Here is a 16,156-nt window from a genome sequence, read left to right as displayed (position 1 = left end):
CTCTGAAGTCTCTGGGGCTACACACCCCAGAGCCTCAGAGAAAGCCCTTTAGACCTCAGCCCCCGTCCTGTTTCTACCCAGGACCCTCTAGGTGGGATCCACCTAGGAGGAGGAGCAGAAATAACAGGAAACTCCCCCCACAATCCTCCTCGGGCCAAGGTCAGGGTTCAACCAAACAGCCCCCCAGCCCCAAGCCCAACTTTTGAAGATGCGCACAAGGATGGCGCACCAGACATGGTTAGCGCAGGTGCACAGACCAGGCAGGGACCCATCGGACTCAATCGTGACCCTCACGCCTCAAGTTCTCCACTCTCTCCAATGGTGGCTGCAACCTCAGCTGGTTTGTGCGGGAGTACCCTTCGCAAAACCCCACCCCACGCTTTCCCTTGGCCACACTCGGTTGGGGAGTGCATCTGGGCAATATCAGAACCCAGGGCCTCTGGTTCCATGCAGAGCTATCGCTGCACATCAACGTGATGGAGCTGAGGGCAGTTCGCCTGGCATGCCAAGTGTTTCAGGCCGGTCTGCAGGGCATGTGTGTATTGCTGCTCACAGACAATACCGCAGCGATGTTCTATATAAACAAACAGGGTGGTGCTCGTTCCTCTCCCCTCTGTCGGGAAGCCCTCGTGCTGTCGGACTTTTGTATTGCCCACTCCATACACCTGCAGGTGTCGCATTTTCCGGGGGTGCAGAACAAGCTGGCAGACCACCTCAGTTGCTCGTTCCATGGACACGAGTGGTCCCTCAGATGGGACATCACTCACTCAATTTTCCAGAGGTGGGGCAAAAGGAAGTGCCAGAGATTCTGCTCCTTCCTGAACCACAGCCCAGGCTCCATCGTGGATGCCTTTCACTTGTCATGGTTGGGTCACCTGTTGTACGTGTTCCCGCCGTTCCCCTTCATACACAGGGTGCTCCTCAAGACTTGTCAGAACAGGGTTTCCTTAATTCTCATAGTGCTTAATTCTTCCTTAATTCTTAATTCCCTGGCCACTCCTCCAGGTACCTCCCCGGAACCTCCCATTGGTCACAGTTCCCCATTCCCGGCCAATGGGAGCAGTGGGGGGCGGTGCCTGGAAGCAAGGGCAACACACAGACCCCTGTGCCCCCGCTCCCTCAGGAGCGGCGCGGGGCAGGTAGGCAGGGAGCCTGCCCTGCCCCCAGTGCGCGCCGGGCCAGAGCTGCTCTAGGTAAGCACTGGGGGCGTGGGAGCCGCGGGGAGCTGGCGGGCTGCAGAAAATAACCCCGCGGGCCGCATGTTTGAGACCCCTGATCTAGTCTATGGGCCAGATTCACCACTGACATATTAGGATTACATCCAGTTCCGTGGAGTTGTCCCTGCTTACCCCAGCATTGAATTTGTCCCTATTTCGTTAGAACTCTTTGTCCAAAACATACTAGATGCTCGGCTTGGGTTTCAGTTTTATCCCCTAGCCTCAGATGACCCTGTCTCAGCTAGTACCTGGCAACTCCAAACCTTTGGCATTCAAAATTTGTTGGTACACTAGGAGGATAGGAGAGGAAAACTACTGTAGATTACAGGACACTGTCCCAGGCATTTAGGTGAGCTTTTCAATGCAAAATTAAGAAAAGGTGGTTTCAGAAGCCAAATACCCTCTGATGAGGGCAGGATGGAAGAGAGAGGAATGAATAAGTGTGAAGTGCTGTATTCATCCTCTTGCATGGTACTTCTAAGAGGCATGCAGGGGAAGCTGTCGATATCTCTGAGAAAGAGAGAAGCCAGAGTGCTGTCCAGTTGTCTTAAGGTATTGTTAACAAACAAAAAACTTTGTTATAGAAGAGCTAAATTTGACAGCATTTCAGTGGATTCAAGGTGGCACCGCCCCCCATTACTTTATTTACAAAAATTCTATACCTATCAAATAAAAAAAATCCACATTAAACTCTGTATGAACAGTAAAGATATCCAGCCAGGTTTCCACTGCCATATAATCATTCACTAACACCCCCCCCACCAATTTGCAGCTCCCATCCAACCTTAACATTGCCCCGTTGTTTTGTTCTGTTATGGAAGTATGCTGTTGGAATACTAATATGTGTTCAAACACTGGAAGACATTTATCAGCAATGCTAAAACACATTTGTAAGTTTGTAGTGTGAGCCATTTTGGAGATGATGTGCCAAAAAAAACCTTAGGAAATTGTTCAAAAATTCAGAGATGAGAAAAAGTCAACCGTCATAACTTTAAACCTCTTTTTTGGGGGGTTTCCCAGAAATAAATCTCTCTGAATGAGAAATGGCATGGAAATTTTCAAGGGGATCGGTTTCTTTAGGGTGGAATTTGGAGCTTATAATTGGAAAACTAACTTCTGTAAGAAGATTAGCTAGTTAGTCCAGATTGCCATTGTTATATAAAATTTCTCTTTTATAAAAAGCCAATAACAGATAAAATATTAATGTGCTGTTGTTTGACACCTTATTCTAACATCTGTTTTGTGTGTAATCAGACATGGCTCTCCAGACTGTAATGATGAAAGTTTTTACTACTTTTTACTCCTGCAGAACCGATGCAGCTACAGAATAATGAGCTGGATTCTTTTCTAGTTTGTGCATTGAAGATAGATTCTTCACTAAATTCTGATTGCAGAATCTTAAATGTTGGTAGTGAGTGAACCAGAAAGACCCAACTTAATTTAGAAACCCCATGCTGAGTGTGCAGCATTAGCAGATCACAAAGCCATAATTTTACTTGTGAACTGAGCAAGTTTAATGTGGAATGAACAAACATTGGACCCCATAACTCTTCTGAACATGAGAACACTTTATAATCGTTCATTTCAGCTAGATGTTTATACAGTACCTGTTTTTCAGCTAGTTCCAAAAAGAGGGGTGTGCATGGTACCCAGCAGAGGGAGCTGTGGACAAGTAAATACACTCCACTGCTTTTCCCTGAGTCTGATAAATGCATATATTCTTTAAAAACAATATTTACTGTGTTCTATACAAAATTGTGGCACTTAGAGGTTAATTTTAAATACACTGTTTTGCTAGTTTGCCAGGAGTACATTTTTAGCAGCTAGAGGCACTCGTATGCTATTTTGTTCAGAGTTACATGAACTTTTAATGCTATCAAGTGTCCAGCTATATTCAAGGAGACACATGTTTACAATACAGTACAAAAAGGAGCTATAAAAATAGAAGTGCGTTCTTGACCTTGATCCTTATTGATCACGGTATCAGCATTTTCGGTGACGTATTCTTAGGGGCGTATGCAGGCCATTGATAGATATCACACACACAAAAGCAAGGTTGCCAGGCATGCACTCTGTACTCAACTGGAGCTAAAAGTCTGTAGAGAGAGGGGTTCATTACTTGTGCATCATGCAGTGCCCAGCTGAAAGTATGAAGTAGCCACAAGAGAAACTGTGTTTGAGAGCGTCATCTGGCCCAGGGTTTCAAACAGAAACGAGGCATTGAATCAGTCCTTGGAGCTGCCTATCTTCTGTCTGAGCACTTGACTAATGAGCTTCATTTGAATAGAAGGCCTGTGCTGGAAGGGGGTGCAGCCACTGAAGCTCCTGAAAAGCTAGGAGTTTGGCTCTCGAGTTTGAGTGCGCGCGTACAGTGTGTGTGGTTTTTTTGTTTTTTTGTTTTTGCACATCCAAATAGCAATTCCCTTTGCTACAGAACAAACTTGAAAAGTCTCAGCTATGGAGAAATGGGACAGCAGCGCAGGTACCTCTGCTTTCCACATGCCAGAGTGGATGGTGAGTTGACGTATAGTTTGTTATTTTAGTTAATACATAGCAAATCGGTCACTACTGGATTTCTAAAGGGACTTTCTCTTTGTCAGGTGGATTTATGCCAGGCTCAATTTTACTGCATTGTACTCAAGTATAATAAAATTTACCAGGAATGGGAATCATTAAAGTCAGAAAGAAAAGGAGGACTTGTGGCACCTTAGAGACTAACCAATTTATTAGAGCATAAGCTTTCGTGAGCTACAGCTCACTTCTTCAGATGCATATCGTGGAAACTGCAGCAGGCTTTATATATACACAGAGAATATGAAACAGGAGTGAGCTCTCCCGCCGACAAAAAACTTCCACCCCCAACAAGCGGCGGCAGCTTTGTCGGCAGGCGCTGCTCACACTGGAGCTTTTCGTCAACAAAACTTGTGTCTTTTGGGGGAGTGTTTTTTTAACACCTCTGAATGACAAAAGTTTTGTCGATCGGTTGCCAGTGTAGAGAGAGCCTAAGGAAGGCCTTTGGTTTGTTTTAGAGCATTATAGCAAGAGATCTGGGTTTCTGCAGGTACTTCAAAATGTGTTGCAGCAACAAGCTTTGCAAATAGCCAGTGGTAAAACCCAGTATTTGAACTGGTCTGATGTAAATGCTCAAAGCTATAAAAATACCTTTTCAGAGGATCTGTTCTGGTTCGGTTTGAACTTTGTTAGTCCTCTGGAATAATTCAGTGTTAATTAGTCTCTCTACAGATTTTGCTAGTCACTAAAAGCTTTACAGTAGTTATTAACCTGTCATTTTCTTTCCCCAGCCTGCTGGTGTTCTACAGAGTGAAATTCTCTACTGTACTTTACCCCAGTTTACCTTGTATTTTATGTCACACTGTCAGGAAATAGTTATTACATTTGAAGGTCAGCATTGATAAAACTTGGCATAACATTTGACACTTTAGAAGTGTCTTCACTGATTCAGATATCTTCAAATCAGGATTTCTGTTTATGAACTAGGTTTAGTTTGGTCATTCATAATTTCTAGATCTTTAGGGCAAAGAAACAAGTGCCGTAATCATACTGGGATCTGACCCATGCTAGCAAAAAATAAGTTTAAATGTGATGGTTGCTAGCAGGGCTCTAACAGTTTCTCTTTGCTATCTGGACATGTTTTTTTTCTGGAAAAAATACATTTTAAAGAGTCTGTGCTACAAGGCCCATATACAAAGAGCTTGTAGTTGTGTTTAACAGCCACGCGTAATCAGTTTGAACTCTGCTAAACCCAGATATAACGTGATTTGCCAAGCCAATGTGGATGGGTCCAACCACACTATAAATAAAGATTGTCCTGAATGGCAAAATTCACATGTTGGTTTGGTGCTTTATTTCAAACCTACTACTCCTCTCAGAGTTGTGGGGTGTTAAGATTCAGGGAGTTCGGGGATTACAAAAAATCACTGTTCTAACCTAGGTCCCCACATTGGATAAAGCACTGATTTTTAACTAACCCTACATTTAGTCCTTTTCGCATGGGTCAGCCAAGCTGTATTTTAAACTGGTTGTACAACAACCAAGCTTAAGGTCCCACATACATTATAACTTTCACGGCATTGGAGGAATCAGTTGCAACACAGCAATCTCCTGACGTGATTTAAATCAGTCTTGTAATGTAGGTGTCCCTGAATTGTGCTATACATTTGAAGTTTTACAGGGCTGAAAAAAAAAACAGGAATAGGGTTAGAACATGATTGAGGAGAATGAACCCAATGTTAACTATGTTGGGGGACTACTGTGACCTCAATACGGTAGAAATTACAATGAAGCGGAGATCTGGACTGTGCATAGATGGTATCATAGATGAGGCTAAGTTTTTGTCTCAGATATTTTTAGTAAAAGTCACGGATGGGTCACAGAATATTCATGGAAGCCCGTGACACATCCGTGACTTTTACTAAAAATATCCTTGACAAAATGGGGAGCTGCAGAGTCCCCACACCACCCATGGAGGCTGGGCAGCTGCAGGGGCTCCAGCTCGGAGCTCCGGGGCCTCCACCACGTGTGGAGGCTCGGAGCTTCAAAGTCCCCCGCTGCCTGTGGCAGCCGGGAGCTGCTCGGTTTGGAGTCACCCATGTCTCGGAGCTCCAGGGGCCCCTGCTGCCCTCAGCAACTGGGAGCCTCACGGTACCCCCCACCAGCCACCGTGTGCAGCAGGGGGACCCTGCAGCTTCCAGCCACCATGAGCTGAAGTCACAGAGGTCTCTGGAAGTCATGGATTCCAGGACTTCTGCGGCCTCCATGACTTAATTGCAGATAACCTCTCAGGTAACCTATAGCTTAGTCTAAATACTGGCCTTAAGCAAATCCCTGTCCACACCAATCTAGGGAAATTTTGGTAGAAGAATCCTGCTAGCAAAAACCCTGTTTAAATGCAGTTGTGGCTCATGTGATTCTAACCCCAGTGTGGTCGGGATCAGAAGTACTGCTGGGGACCTGCGGCAATTGTAAAATCAAGTATTGGATTTTCAGATCTGCCCTTTAAAATTCAGCAAAAGTTCCCTTATTTGTTTTCAGCAAAAAAACATGCTCAGTGCAGTGGTAATGCTGGTGAGACACCAGCAACACCAGGCAAATGGATTCTTTCTGAAAATTCAGCAGTTTCATGTTGAAGACATGGTAATAGCTCAGAGTACACAGAGGGAACCGGTTTCACTTCACGGAACTCATTGCTCTGGGAAAAGGCTGTTCCTTTCTAGTCTGTGTTGAATAGTGTCTATATGGGTCCAAAGAGCAGAGATGCCCGGGCAACGCATGCAGATGGCCTGTAGCAAGCGCATTAAAGGAACTTCACCACCACTTTCAAAACAAGTGGAAAAACTTGCTGGTTTTGGGCCTGTGACTAAGATCAAGTGTAGTATCATTTCAACATCAAATGCATTCACTGTTGGGGGAAATGTATCCTGCCTAGAGGACCCAACAGGTGTTTTCCTCTCTAACTTCTATGATCTTACGATTTTATACTGGAGAAGACAAAGCCCCCTTTTGTTACCTGAGCAACTTGAAATAATATGGAAAGAACCTTGCCACTTGGCCTCAGCTGTCACAGTGCCGCTACAAACAGACCTGGTAACAAGTTTGGGGAACTATTTTCTCCATTTGTAAAAGTTTTTGTAGTTCGTCATCCCAGTCTCTCTTTGGCCTTGTCCACACAAAGCTGTTTTATTAAAAATTTCCCACCAGCGCACTTCCAAACACGGTTGCTATGGTGGTAGCAGTAATATAGACCAGGGACTATCAGATGGCAGCATTTTTACCTGTGGTACATAAGCCTGCTCTGAACAGGTATATGATCATAGTGATAAAATTCTAGTATCTGCTTGGAGTCTTGTCTCCATTAGCACTTCCACCAGTAGAGCTGTATCAATTTGGCCATGGTGGGAAGTTTTTTAGTGAAGAAGCCTAGGAATGGCAGTGAGGGGAAGGGATTTTCCTGGCATCCAAGTGTGAAAGTTCTCCTCGTCTGCTAGGACCTCTTTGGGCAAGAGGTAGTCTGAGCAAGCCACTGGGTGTGAGGGTGGGCTTGATTGAAATATACCACGATTCAACCTCCCTGTTGGCACTGATATCCAAGAGGTCTGAGAACCAAATTCAACCTCCATCCCGGGTCTCCTGTGAAGTGGTAGAATATACTCAACTTTCAAGCTGGAGTTTGTACTATTCTAGGCAGTGGTCTAATATTTTATTTGCATTTCATTTATCACTGCACTGAGATTCTAGGTACACTAGAAATACTATAGATCAGCAGTCCTCAAACTTTTGAGGGTTGCGGGTCCCCCCCACCATACCTCTATCCACATGCTCTTCCCCCACCCCCGAGCTGGGGCCGGGAGCGGGGCCATGGCTGGGGGGAGAAGTAAGGGGATCAAAGCTAGGGCTGCAGGTGGGGTTGGGCCAGGGCCATATCTGGGGGCAGGGGCAGAAGGAGCCACAGCCAGGCTGCGGTGGGGGCAGCTGGGCCCATGGCCAGATGTGGCTCCACTCCCGGCCTTGCCCCCAGCCTCGGCCCTGGGCTGGGAACAGAGCCACGGCTGTGGATGGGGCCAGGCGCACGTGGAGCCGGGAGCCGGTGTCGCAGCTGGGGGTGGGAGCATCGCTGCAGCCGGGCTGCAGTGGGGGCAGGAGCTCCACTCCTGGCCTTGCCTCCAGCCTTGGCCCCGGGCTAGGAACGGAGCCGCGGTCAGCGGCCAAGGCTAGGGACGGGGCCAGGAGCCGGGGACATGGCTGGGGGCTGAACCAGAATAGATCTGGGGGCGGGAAGGGGCTGGATGGCGCTCCCTCTCTGCCCCCAGGGGGGCTGGCCTGGGCCCTGCTGTGCCCCCCTGGATGGTCCTCCATACCCCTCTAGTGGGGTGGTCCCCACACTTTGGGGACCTCTGCTCTAGATGGATGCCTATGGCCTCCCAGAGAGCAAATGACGTGGCAACTGCAAGATGTCTGGATAATAAGATGCATTATTGGGAGAAGTTCAAATTGTGCTTCAGAAGTGCAAAAGGTTAAAATTTACACGTTAATCTACTGAGTTAGAATCCATGTGACATTTTAGCTGTAGGGCTGGAATCTTAAACACTTAAAGCTTTAGCATAGGCCTTGGCTCAACAAGTAGAGTTGTCAGGATTACACATTAATTTAAGGCATGAGAAAGTTTGAAACACTTGTACAGCTCCCTCCTCAAAAAGGATATGAATCATAAGTCTTTTGAACATAGTTGAAGGAGGCAGGGTTACAAGTTAACTGAAGTAACTTAACCTTCACATTTTACAGCTCATTTTGTGCTAGGCAGCTGTTGTCACTAAGCAAGGAGTGAGTTTGTGTCACAGTGGAGGGAAAAGCATTGTGTCTACCTCAGCAAGCCAGTTCTGTGTGTTTTGGAGGTGTCTCAGCTATTAGCACCAGGCATCCATACGCACATCTCTGATTTCATGCAGGAAAGTGTAACAGGATATAAAGCATCTCTCCTGGTAACCAGGGTATTGTGTGTTGTTGCAGTCATGTGGTTTTCCTTTCATGAAAAATTATGAGATCTTAGTTGGCTGGGGACTTTTCACAAGTCTAGTGGTTAAAGCAGAGTTTTCAGAGGGCTAGGAGTCCTGGGTTCAATTCCAGTCTCTGCACATTATGAGCTTTGGCAAGTTGCATACCTGTCTGTACCTCCATTTTTCCATCTGTTAATAGGGTAATACCTTCCTCATGGGAACACTGGGAGCATTAAGTAAAGCACTTTGAGATCCTCTGATAGGAAGTGCTATAAAGGGCAAAGTATTATCATAATTCAGGCTGGTCATAACCACTATAGGTGACAGGTTTCAGAGTAACAGCCGTGTTAGTCTGTATTCGCAAAAAGAAAAGGAGTACTTGTGGCACCTTAGAGACTAACCAATTTATTTGAGCATGAGCTTTCGTGAGCTACAACATCTGATGAAGTGAGCTGTAGCTCACGAAAGCTCATGCTCAAATAAATTGGTTAGTCTCTAAGGTGCCACAAGTACTCCTTTTCTTTTCACTATAGGTGAGATTGCCAAACAGTTTCCATTTTAATCCTGTTATTTTTACAGCCTTGTAACTTTCTAAACTATTTTTGGATGATAGTTACTTGTTCTCTGCCTTAAGTTTGTCTTCTCGATGGAACTTTTTGGGAAGTTTGAGTAAAATCACTTAACCCAGTTGGGTGTTCTGAGAGGCTGAGAATTTTCCCATTGGAAAGAGACATTCTTATCACCTTGTTTCTCACAGGAATAACAAAATAAAGGCGAGACTGTGAAACATCTAAATTGGTATGTATCGAGATCTTACTGATCATTTCATTCTGATTAGCTGTAGAGTAATTTAGCGCTTGCCCTGTTTTATTTCTACAAGTCCATTTGCTGTGAGCAAGGAATTTACAAGCTCCATTAGCAAATCCCCATGAACTTGTAGGCTGCACAAAATCGGTAGCCCCCGTTTCTTTTCCTTTGTTCCTTAAAAGAAACTAGAGATTTTAAGTGAAAAAAGTGAGCATTCCTGCAAGTGCTGTTTCCAAAATCAAGCACTCAAGACATTTCCAAAGTTAGTTCTTCCTGCAGCATTCCCCTCTGTATATTACTTACTGTTTTTTATGGGTATACTATAATAAGTATATTAAGACTTACAATTAACAAAGCAAACAGGAATAGAAAATACTCCATACACACAATGTGGCCATGTTAACATTGTTGGAAGACCAGATTACAACCCCTATACTTACAGACTCAGACTTTAAGATCAGAAGGAACCATCATGATCATCTAGTCTGACCTCCTGCACATTGCACTGTTAAAGGCACTTTAATCTTTGTAGCTCAGATGATTCAAAATATGTGTTAACCATGTTCTCAAACTGTGGTACAGCACTGGACTTCAGTAGGACTGAATGTGGTTCTCTACGTTTTAACCTCGTCAAAGAACAAGCGTGTTGCAACCTTTTTTCCTGACAAGTTGTTAAGTAGTTTCTTTATAGGTTATATAGTCTGTTAAGCTTTGGTGCCTTAGGCTCTCTTTTCACTGGGAGAGTGTTTTTTACATTGAAAGAGCTGTTCGAGTTAGTTTTCTTGATGTAAAATCTTAGTGGAGACGAGGCACAGGTAATTTTGACTTCACTCTCTTTAATGGAGGTCAACCTTATACCCTCCACTTATGGCTTAACTTGAATAGCTACGTCAAGTTAAAAAACTGTCTTCTCTAGGATTTTACAGTAAGATAGTAAAAACACACCTCTGTTGCCATGAAGAACTAGCCTGAGATGCAGCAGTGGTGTTAATCCCAATGTCCTGGCAATTTCCATTTGGAGTAATAGTTTTGCGCTTCTCAAATCCTCTGTGCATTTTCAATTGAATGTAATCTATTTCTTCACTTTGTCATAAGCTGTGGGGTGGTGTTGCTTTGTCCTATTAAACAGCTGTAACTTTTCACTCCAGAACTACATTAGTTGACTTACAGCAATGAATGAAACTGAAGATTATGACACCCAAATTTCATAGTGGTGGAGCGTTGTCTAATGCTTAAAGCTAGGATGCTTGGGTTCTATTCCCATCTCTACTGTAGATCATGTTTGTGAGACAGGGAATATTTGTTTCCTCACTTATAAATGGGGATTCTTTATGTCCTTACCTCCCAGGGATGCTGTGATTCATACTGTTTAAGTGCTTTGAAATCCTCTGATGAAATGTGCTATAGAAGAGCAAATTCCCATTATTGTGACTCAGTGGAGTGTTTGGTGATAGCATAGGATGGGGGGGGGGAGGTGGAAAACTCACTGTATTTTGCCACACTTGTTTAGACTTTGCCATTAGTTAATCCAATTATGTACTATGACTCTCCCAGTATAAAATGTTCTGGACAAACACATTGAAGTTCTGTAGTAACCCTGCCTTGAGCACTGTAGCAGATTGCCTTGAGCCCATCCAGAAGGGACAAAATTGTTCTGTGAACAGCTCAGAGTAGCGAGCTGTGGAATGATGATCTGACCCAGTAAGTAAGAAATAAAAGTCTGCCTCATTTCAAGTCTTCTATTACAAATGAGGCAGTCCTTGCTTAGCAAATGTGTAACAAAGCTGTGCCCTCTGAGCTACACTAGTATGAGTGCTCTTTGCCAGTGCCTTTTTGTGCCTATCTTGTCCCTTCTTCTCCTTTTCCCCTCTCCTGCATTGGGAGGTATCTGTAATATGGAGAAAGAGGTAGTCCGAAGAGGTAGGTGTTAGTCTTGTCATTCCCGCAAGTGACCCTGTGTTCTGAAAGGGCTTGACTCTTCCAAGGACAGAGAGCTCTGCGCTTGCTGCCATGGGGGGTTGGCATCATTTGAAAAACATTTACCAACCCAACAAATGCCTTCATTGTTTTAGTTGCCCGTGAGTTAATTTTGTTCTAATGAGGCTCTGTTAATGTAATCATCTGACATTGGGAAAGGGAGGTGGGGGAGGACCCAAGTTGAAAAAGAGCCTAATTAGCAAGTTAATTATAGCAAGCAAGAAAATGTACTGGTTAGATAAGTAAGCGATTGTTATGCACACACAAGTCAGGCCATGTTAGAAACCGCTGCTAATGGGGGAGAGGTCGGGAAACATTTTGTCACTCAATGTAAAACAAAAAAGGGAAAATGCTGTGACTTGTTTGTGAGATGCTAGCAGAAATGCCTCATTCAGTCTCGGGGTTCTTCCCTGCCAAATGGGCCGTTGGAGGGGGAGCTGGAAACCCAGGCAAGTGTAGCCCTCTCCTTACCTGCCCTCCTCCCTGCACAACAGAATAGAGACTTGAAACCAGAGCAGGCAGGATTTCTGATGCTGGAGGTATAAATGAATGGCCAGCAACTACACTGGACTGGAAGGATTGCAGAAGAGCTGTAGATAATAACGCTATGCCGAACAAGAAGAAGTACCATGTGAATGGCGATTCAGGGATTAAAGCCCAGGTGAGGGCAGCCTTTAGGTACCATACTGTAGACTTTCTAGAACAAAGTACAATTGTTTCTTTCTCCCCAGTCACTTACTTTTGGTATCGACTAAGCCCCTTCACCTGGTGTAAATGAAGCATAATCTCCAGAGAACGCATCTTTGTTTGGCTGTTTCCTCTCAGGAATCGGGGTTTAAGTGTCACAGCTTTTAGTTGAACTGCTGATTTTAGAGACGTTCTGTCGTTTCTCTTCAGATCATGCCTGTGGGAAGGTATAGTGGAAATCTGGAGCTGGGAGGTTGGATGGGGCAAACCAGCATGTGAAAACCAGAACTTCTGATGGCCATACTTGCTATTGAGCTTTGTAAATCTGTGCAGAGCTGGTCTTAAATTGGAGCTCCTGGGCAACTTCCCCGGGAAGAGGGGAGCTGTATCTCACTTCTTTAAAAAGAAGTGAGCATGCACCTGCATTTAGAAATCATTAACCCTTGTGGCTCTGGCATGAATTCCAGCCTGAATCATTTCATCCTGCCAAAGATCTATATGGCTGTTAGAAGCAGTGTATATATAGCCACAGATAGTCGAAGCAGGTCAGTCTCCTAAATCCAAGTGTTTGTCTTTTTTAAGGGTCTTAGAATTTATCACCTGAAAACTAACTCTCATGGGAAATTGATTGTTACCTTCAGAGGGACTTTTGTTTCTTGGTCTAAACAGGTTCTACATGTAATCAGTATCCTTGCTTTTGTTGGTGTCAAGTAGCAAGGGAGAGTCTTGATTACAGGTTATGGTGGTAGCTTGTCTCGGGTGCAGCAGGAAAACAGCTCTTTTTGGGGTAGCTTAGCCTTGTGGAGGACTTAGCCTTGTGGAGGACAGGTGTGAATTAATAGAATTTTAAATGAGAATTTTGGTCTGACAATAAATGAAGTTTAAAGATCTCAATTCTTACATTTCTAGGTAGGGCATATTTCTGTTGCAGAGATTCCAATTCTGAACTGCAGTCCTGATCTAGAAATTGTACCATTATAAAAAAATTTTACATATACACACACCCACACACAGTATGATGGTGTATGTATGTGTGTATCACCATCATACTGTGTGTATACATATACATAAGAAATATGTATATAATGTACAACCAGACTGAGCTGGTTATAGTAATTGTCCTATAGAAACCAAATTCCAGTTATTGACCTACACAGGACTGTGAATGAGAGTGGAAGGATATAGTTTCATCAGAGGGACTTAGTGAAATATTATGCTAGTTAAAAACACGACTGGGAAGGCATATCATTGCTATATATAGTGCTGCTGTTGGTTTGGTATGTAAGTGCCGTGTCTTGGGGTTCAGTGCCCTGTTTTAATTACTCACTCTTGGCTTGAGTTGGCATTCCTGTGGTTAGAGCTGAGATGTGGTAGTAACATGACCTGGGTTCTAGTTCTGCGTAACTTGGTCACTGGTTTATTCTGTGAACTTGGGCAAGTCACATTCCTGTGTTACTTTGGAAAAAAGTTATTTGAAATCTCTATACATGCTATATAAATGCTAAATATTATTGCACTTTTTACAGCATTTGCATGGAAAATCCCTTAACAGATGATGCAGGGGAATATTAACAGAATGTTGCTTTTTTTTCTGAATTCTGCAAGAAGAGTTATTCATCCTTGTTAGCCTTCCAGCATATCTAACTTTTCCTAGAGCATCATTTTATGCCAATAATCTGGTGGGGTAAAGCTCTTCTACTAATTGAGGGATCTGTTTAAATGAAAAGAGCATTCTTGTAGAAAAACAGCATTCTTAGAAAAGGGCATGTGTATACCATTGTGCGTAGAATCCGTTTCACAAGGAGTAGAGCTGTTTGAAGGCTGGATGTGCAACTCCTGATTCTCACCTTAATTTGAGTGACCACTTGCCTTTTTCTGTTTGTTGTCTGGTGTTCAGTAACATTTTATTGTTGATTGAGTATTCTAGGCAATACCAGCTTTAGGATTATCAGAGGAAAACCCTGGGTTGCTGTTGCAAACCTTCTTGCAATCCTTTCTTCCATAGCCATGATTGCAGCATACTAATTTTATTAGCCCAATGACCTTGCCAAAGTTCCAAAACAGTTCTCTGAATTCCTGCCGGAGACTTGAGGTATCACCGAATCAGCTCCAATAATCCCTACCTGCTTACCAGGCTTCATGTCATGGCCATGTTCTGGATGACATGGTCTAGACTGACATAGTCAATATCCCTATTAAATTGGACAGAGTCACTTTTAGTGATGTAGTGCTGCTTCCCTGCACTTGCTAGTGCAAGGAGTGAGACATCAGGACTGTAAATTTAGCACTCCCTTGTGGCAATGTAGAGCATTGCTGCTTAAGCTACTGTGCTTGAATTTGAGCTGCTCCCAGAAAGGAATCAAGTTCCAGGCAGGTAGGAGAAATCTCTAAACAGAACCAACTACTTAAAATATCCTAAGAGGTTAATAATCACAATTAATGGTTTGACAGTGTTCTGAAGGTGTAAATACTTAACACTTATTGAGCCAGATCCTCTGTTGGAGCAGATTGATTCCAGTGAAGTCAATGGAGCTTTGCCAATTTACACCAGCAAAGAATCTGGCCCATTGTTCTTAATTATCAAGTGAAGAGTTATTACCAGTTTCACTGGGAGAGTTCTAACACATTAGCACACACGCACAAAAGACTTTGGATCAATGCTTAAAATTAGCTAGCATAAAAATTCAGACATTGGAAGTGAATTTATCTGTGACTAATAGACGTGTGCGCTGAAATGTTTGCTGAATTGCAGCATAGTAATAGTGGTTAGAGCAGGGAAGGACTGAAAGTAGACTGCCTACCGTCTATCCTTGATGCTGCCACTGGCTTGCTGTGTAACCTTGCACGAGTCAGATAAATTCATATCTTTAGTTTCTCCGTTTGTTAAAACATGAGTCCCTACCTCAGATGTTAGCTCAGTGCTTGCAGAGTGCCTTGTGATCTTTGGGTGAAAGGTTGCTAGAGAAGTGTAGTTAGGAATATGAGAAGTTCAAATTACTTCTGTGTTTTTCTTAATGAACTGAACTTCTATTTAATAAAGAATCTTTTGTTGAAAGTTATAAGATATGCCTTTATAGGGACTTGAAGGGTCTGGGGATAGGCAGCGGGCAATGGAGCTTTCACTGGTAGCTCGCCAGTAAAAAAAAATCTGGTCCTGTTTGGTAGCTATTACTATCCAACATCTGTGTGGAATGGGGTTTCAGTCAGTCCCTATTAGGCAAATGGCCACATCACAAAGCCACCTTATATTTGGCCCTCTTACTGTCCGTTTCAGCAGAGATCAAGGGTGGAATAAAAACTCCCCATCGCCCACCCCTCCAGTGTTCCTCGGGAGGTAACATCCATGAAAGGGTTGAAGCACATTGGCAGAGGATGACAATGAGCCTCTTCTGTAAGTAAGGGTGCTAAGTGTGTCTTTACTCTACACGGTGTCTATATAAAACGGGCACCACCTTCGCAGCTCTGTCTGCTACACGCTTTCAGAACAGATCTGCTGACTTTATGAACTAAAAATAAGTTTTGATTTCTGTTAGCCTGGCAGAGTCAAGACAACTCTAGGAGAATGAACTGGAGACTAAGCTTTTCTGTGCAGTGTAGTAGAATTATTTTCCATCTTCAGTCAGTTTTATGCAAACCCATTGAAGTTAATAGGGTTGCCAAGGTGCTGTCAAGAGCCTATCTTGGCCTGTAGGATTTTGATTATTGATGGTGATGCCTGATATGGAAAGAACTCAGCTTGATTCTCAGATCCCAGACTAAGTCTGCAGGTTGGGAGTTACTGCCCCCTTCCCATCATTTTATTAGTTAACTGAGCATATCTAATCATTGGGAGAGGGTAAATACAGAGCCCTGCCGTGATGTATTTATACTACATTCATTACTAGAGCACTGGGCAACAAAATGGCAAATGAAATTTAATGTTGATAAATGCAAAGTAATGCACATTGGAAAACACAA

At 43.7% G+C, this 16,156-nt stretch overlaps 1 protein-coding gene across 6 annotated transcripts in view; it reads left to right on the top strand.

Moving 5' to 3' along the window:
• AHCYL2 (adenosylhomocysteinase like 2) overlaps positions 1-16,156 on the top strand; it is a 212,018-nt gene that overhangs the window by 132,265 nt on the left and 63,597 nt on the right. For 2 of the 6 annotated variants that reach the window (XM_073328946.1, XM_073328943.1), the window contains exon 1: positions 11,825-12,173. The exons of 2 other annotated variants lie outside the window; for them this stretch is intronic. In XM_073328946.1, the coding sequence (XP_073185047.1) occupies positions 12,120-12,173 (54 nt within the window). In that variant the 5' untranslated portion in view covers positions 11,825-12,119. Of the gene's footprint in view, positions 1-3,310; positions 3,732-11,824; positions 12,174-16,156 lie in introns of those variants that run through there. 2 more of the 6 variants (XM_073328942.1, XM_073328945.1) reach the window with 2 other exon arrangements.

This window comes from Lepidochelys kempii, chromosome 1 (genome assembly GCF_965140265.1).
Source record: "Lepidochelys kempii isolate rLepKem1 chromosome 1, rLepKem1.hap2, whole genome shotgun sequence".
In the NCBI taxonomy this organism is placed as follows: domain Eukaryota; kingdom Metazoa; phylum Chordata; order Testudines; family Cheloniidae; genus Lepidochelys; species Lepidochelys kempii.
Note: the sequence above shows the minus strand (reverse complement) of the source record. Positions and strands in the feature narration are given on the sequence as shown.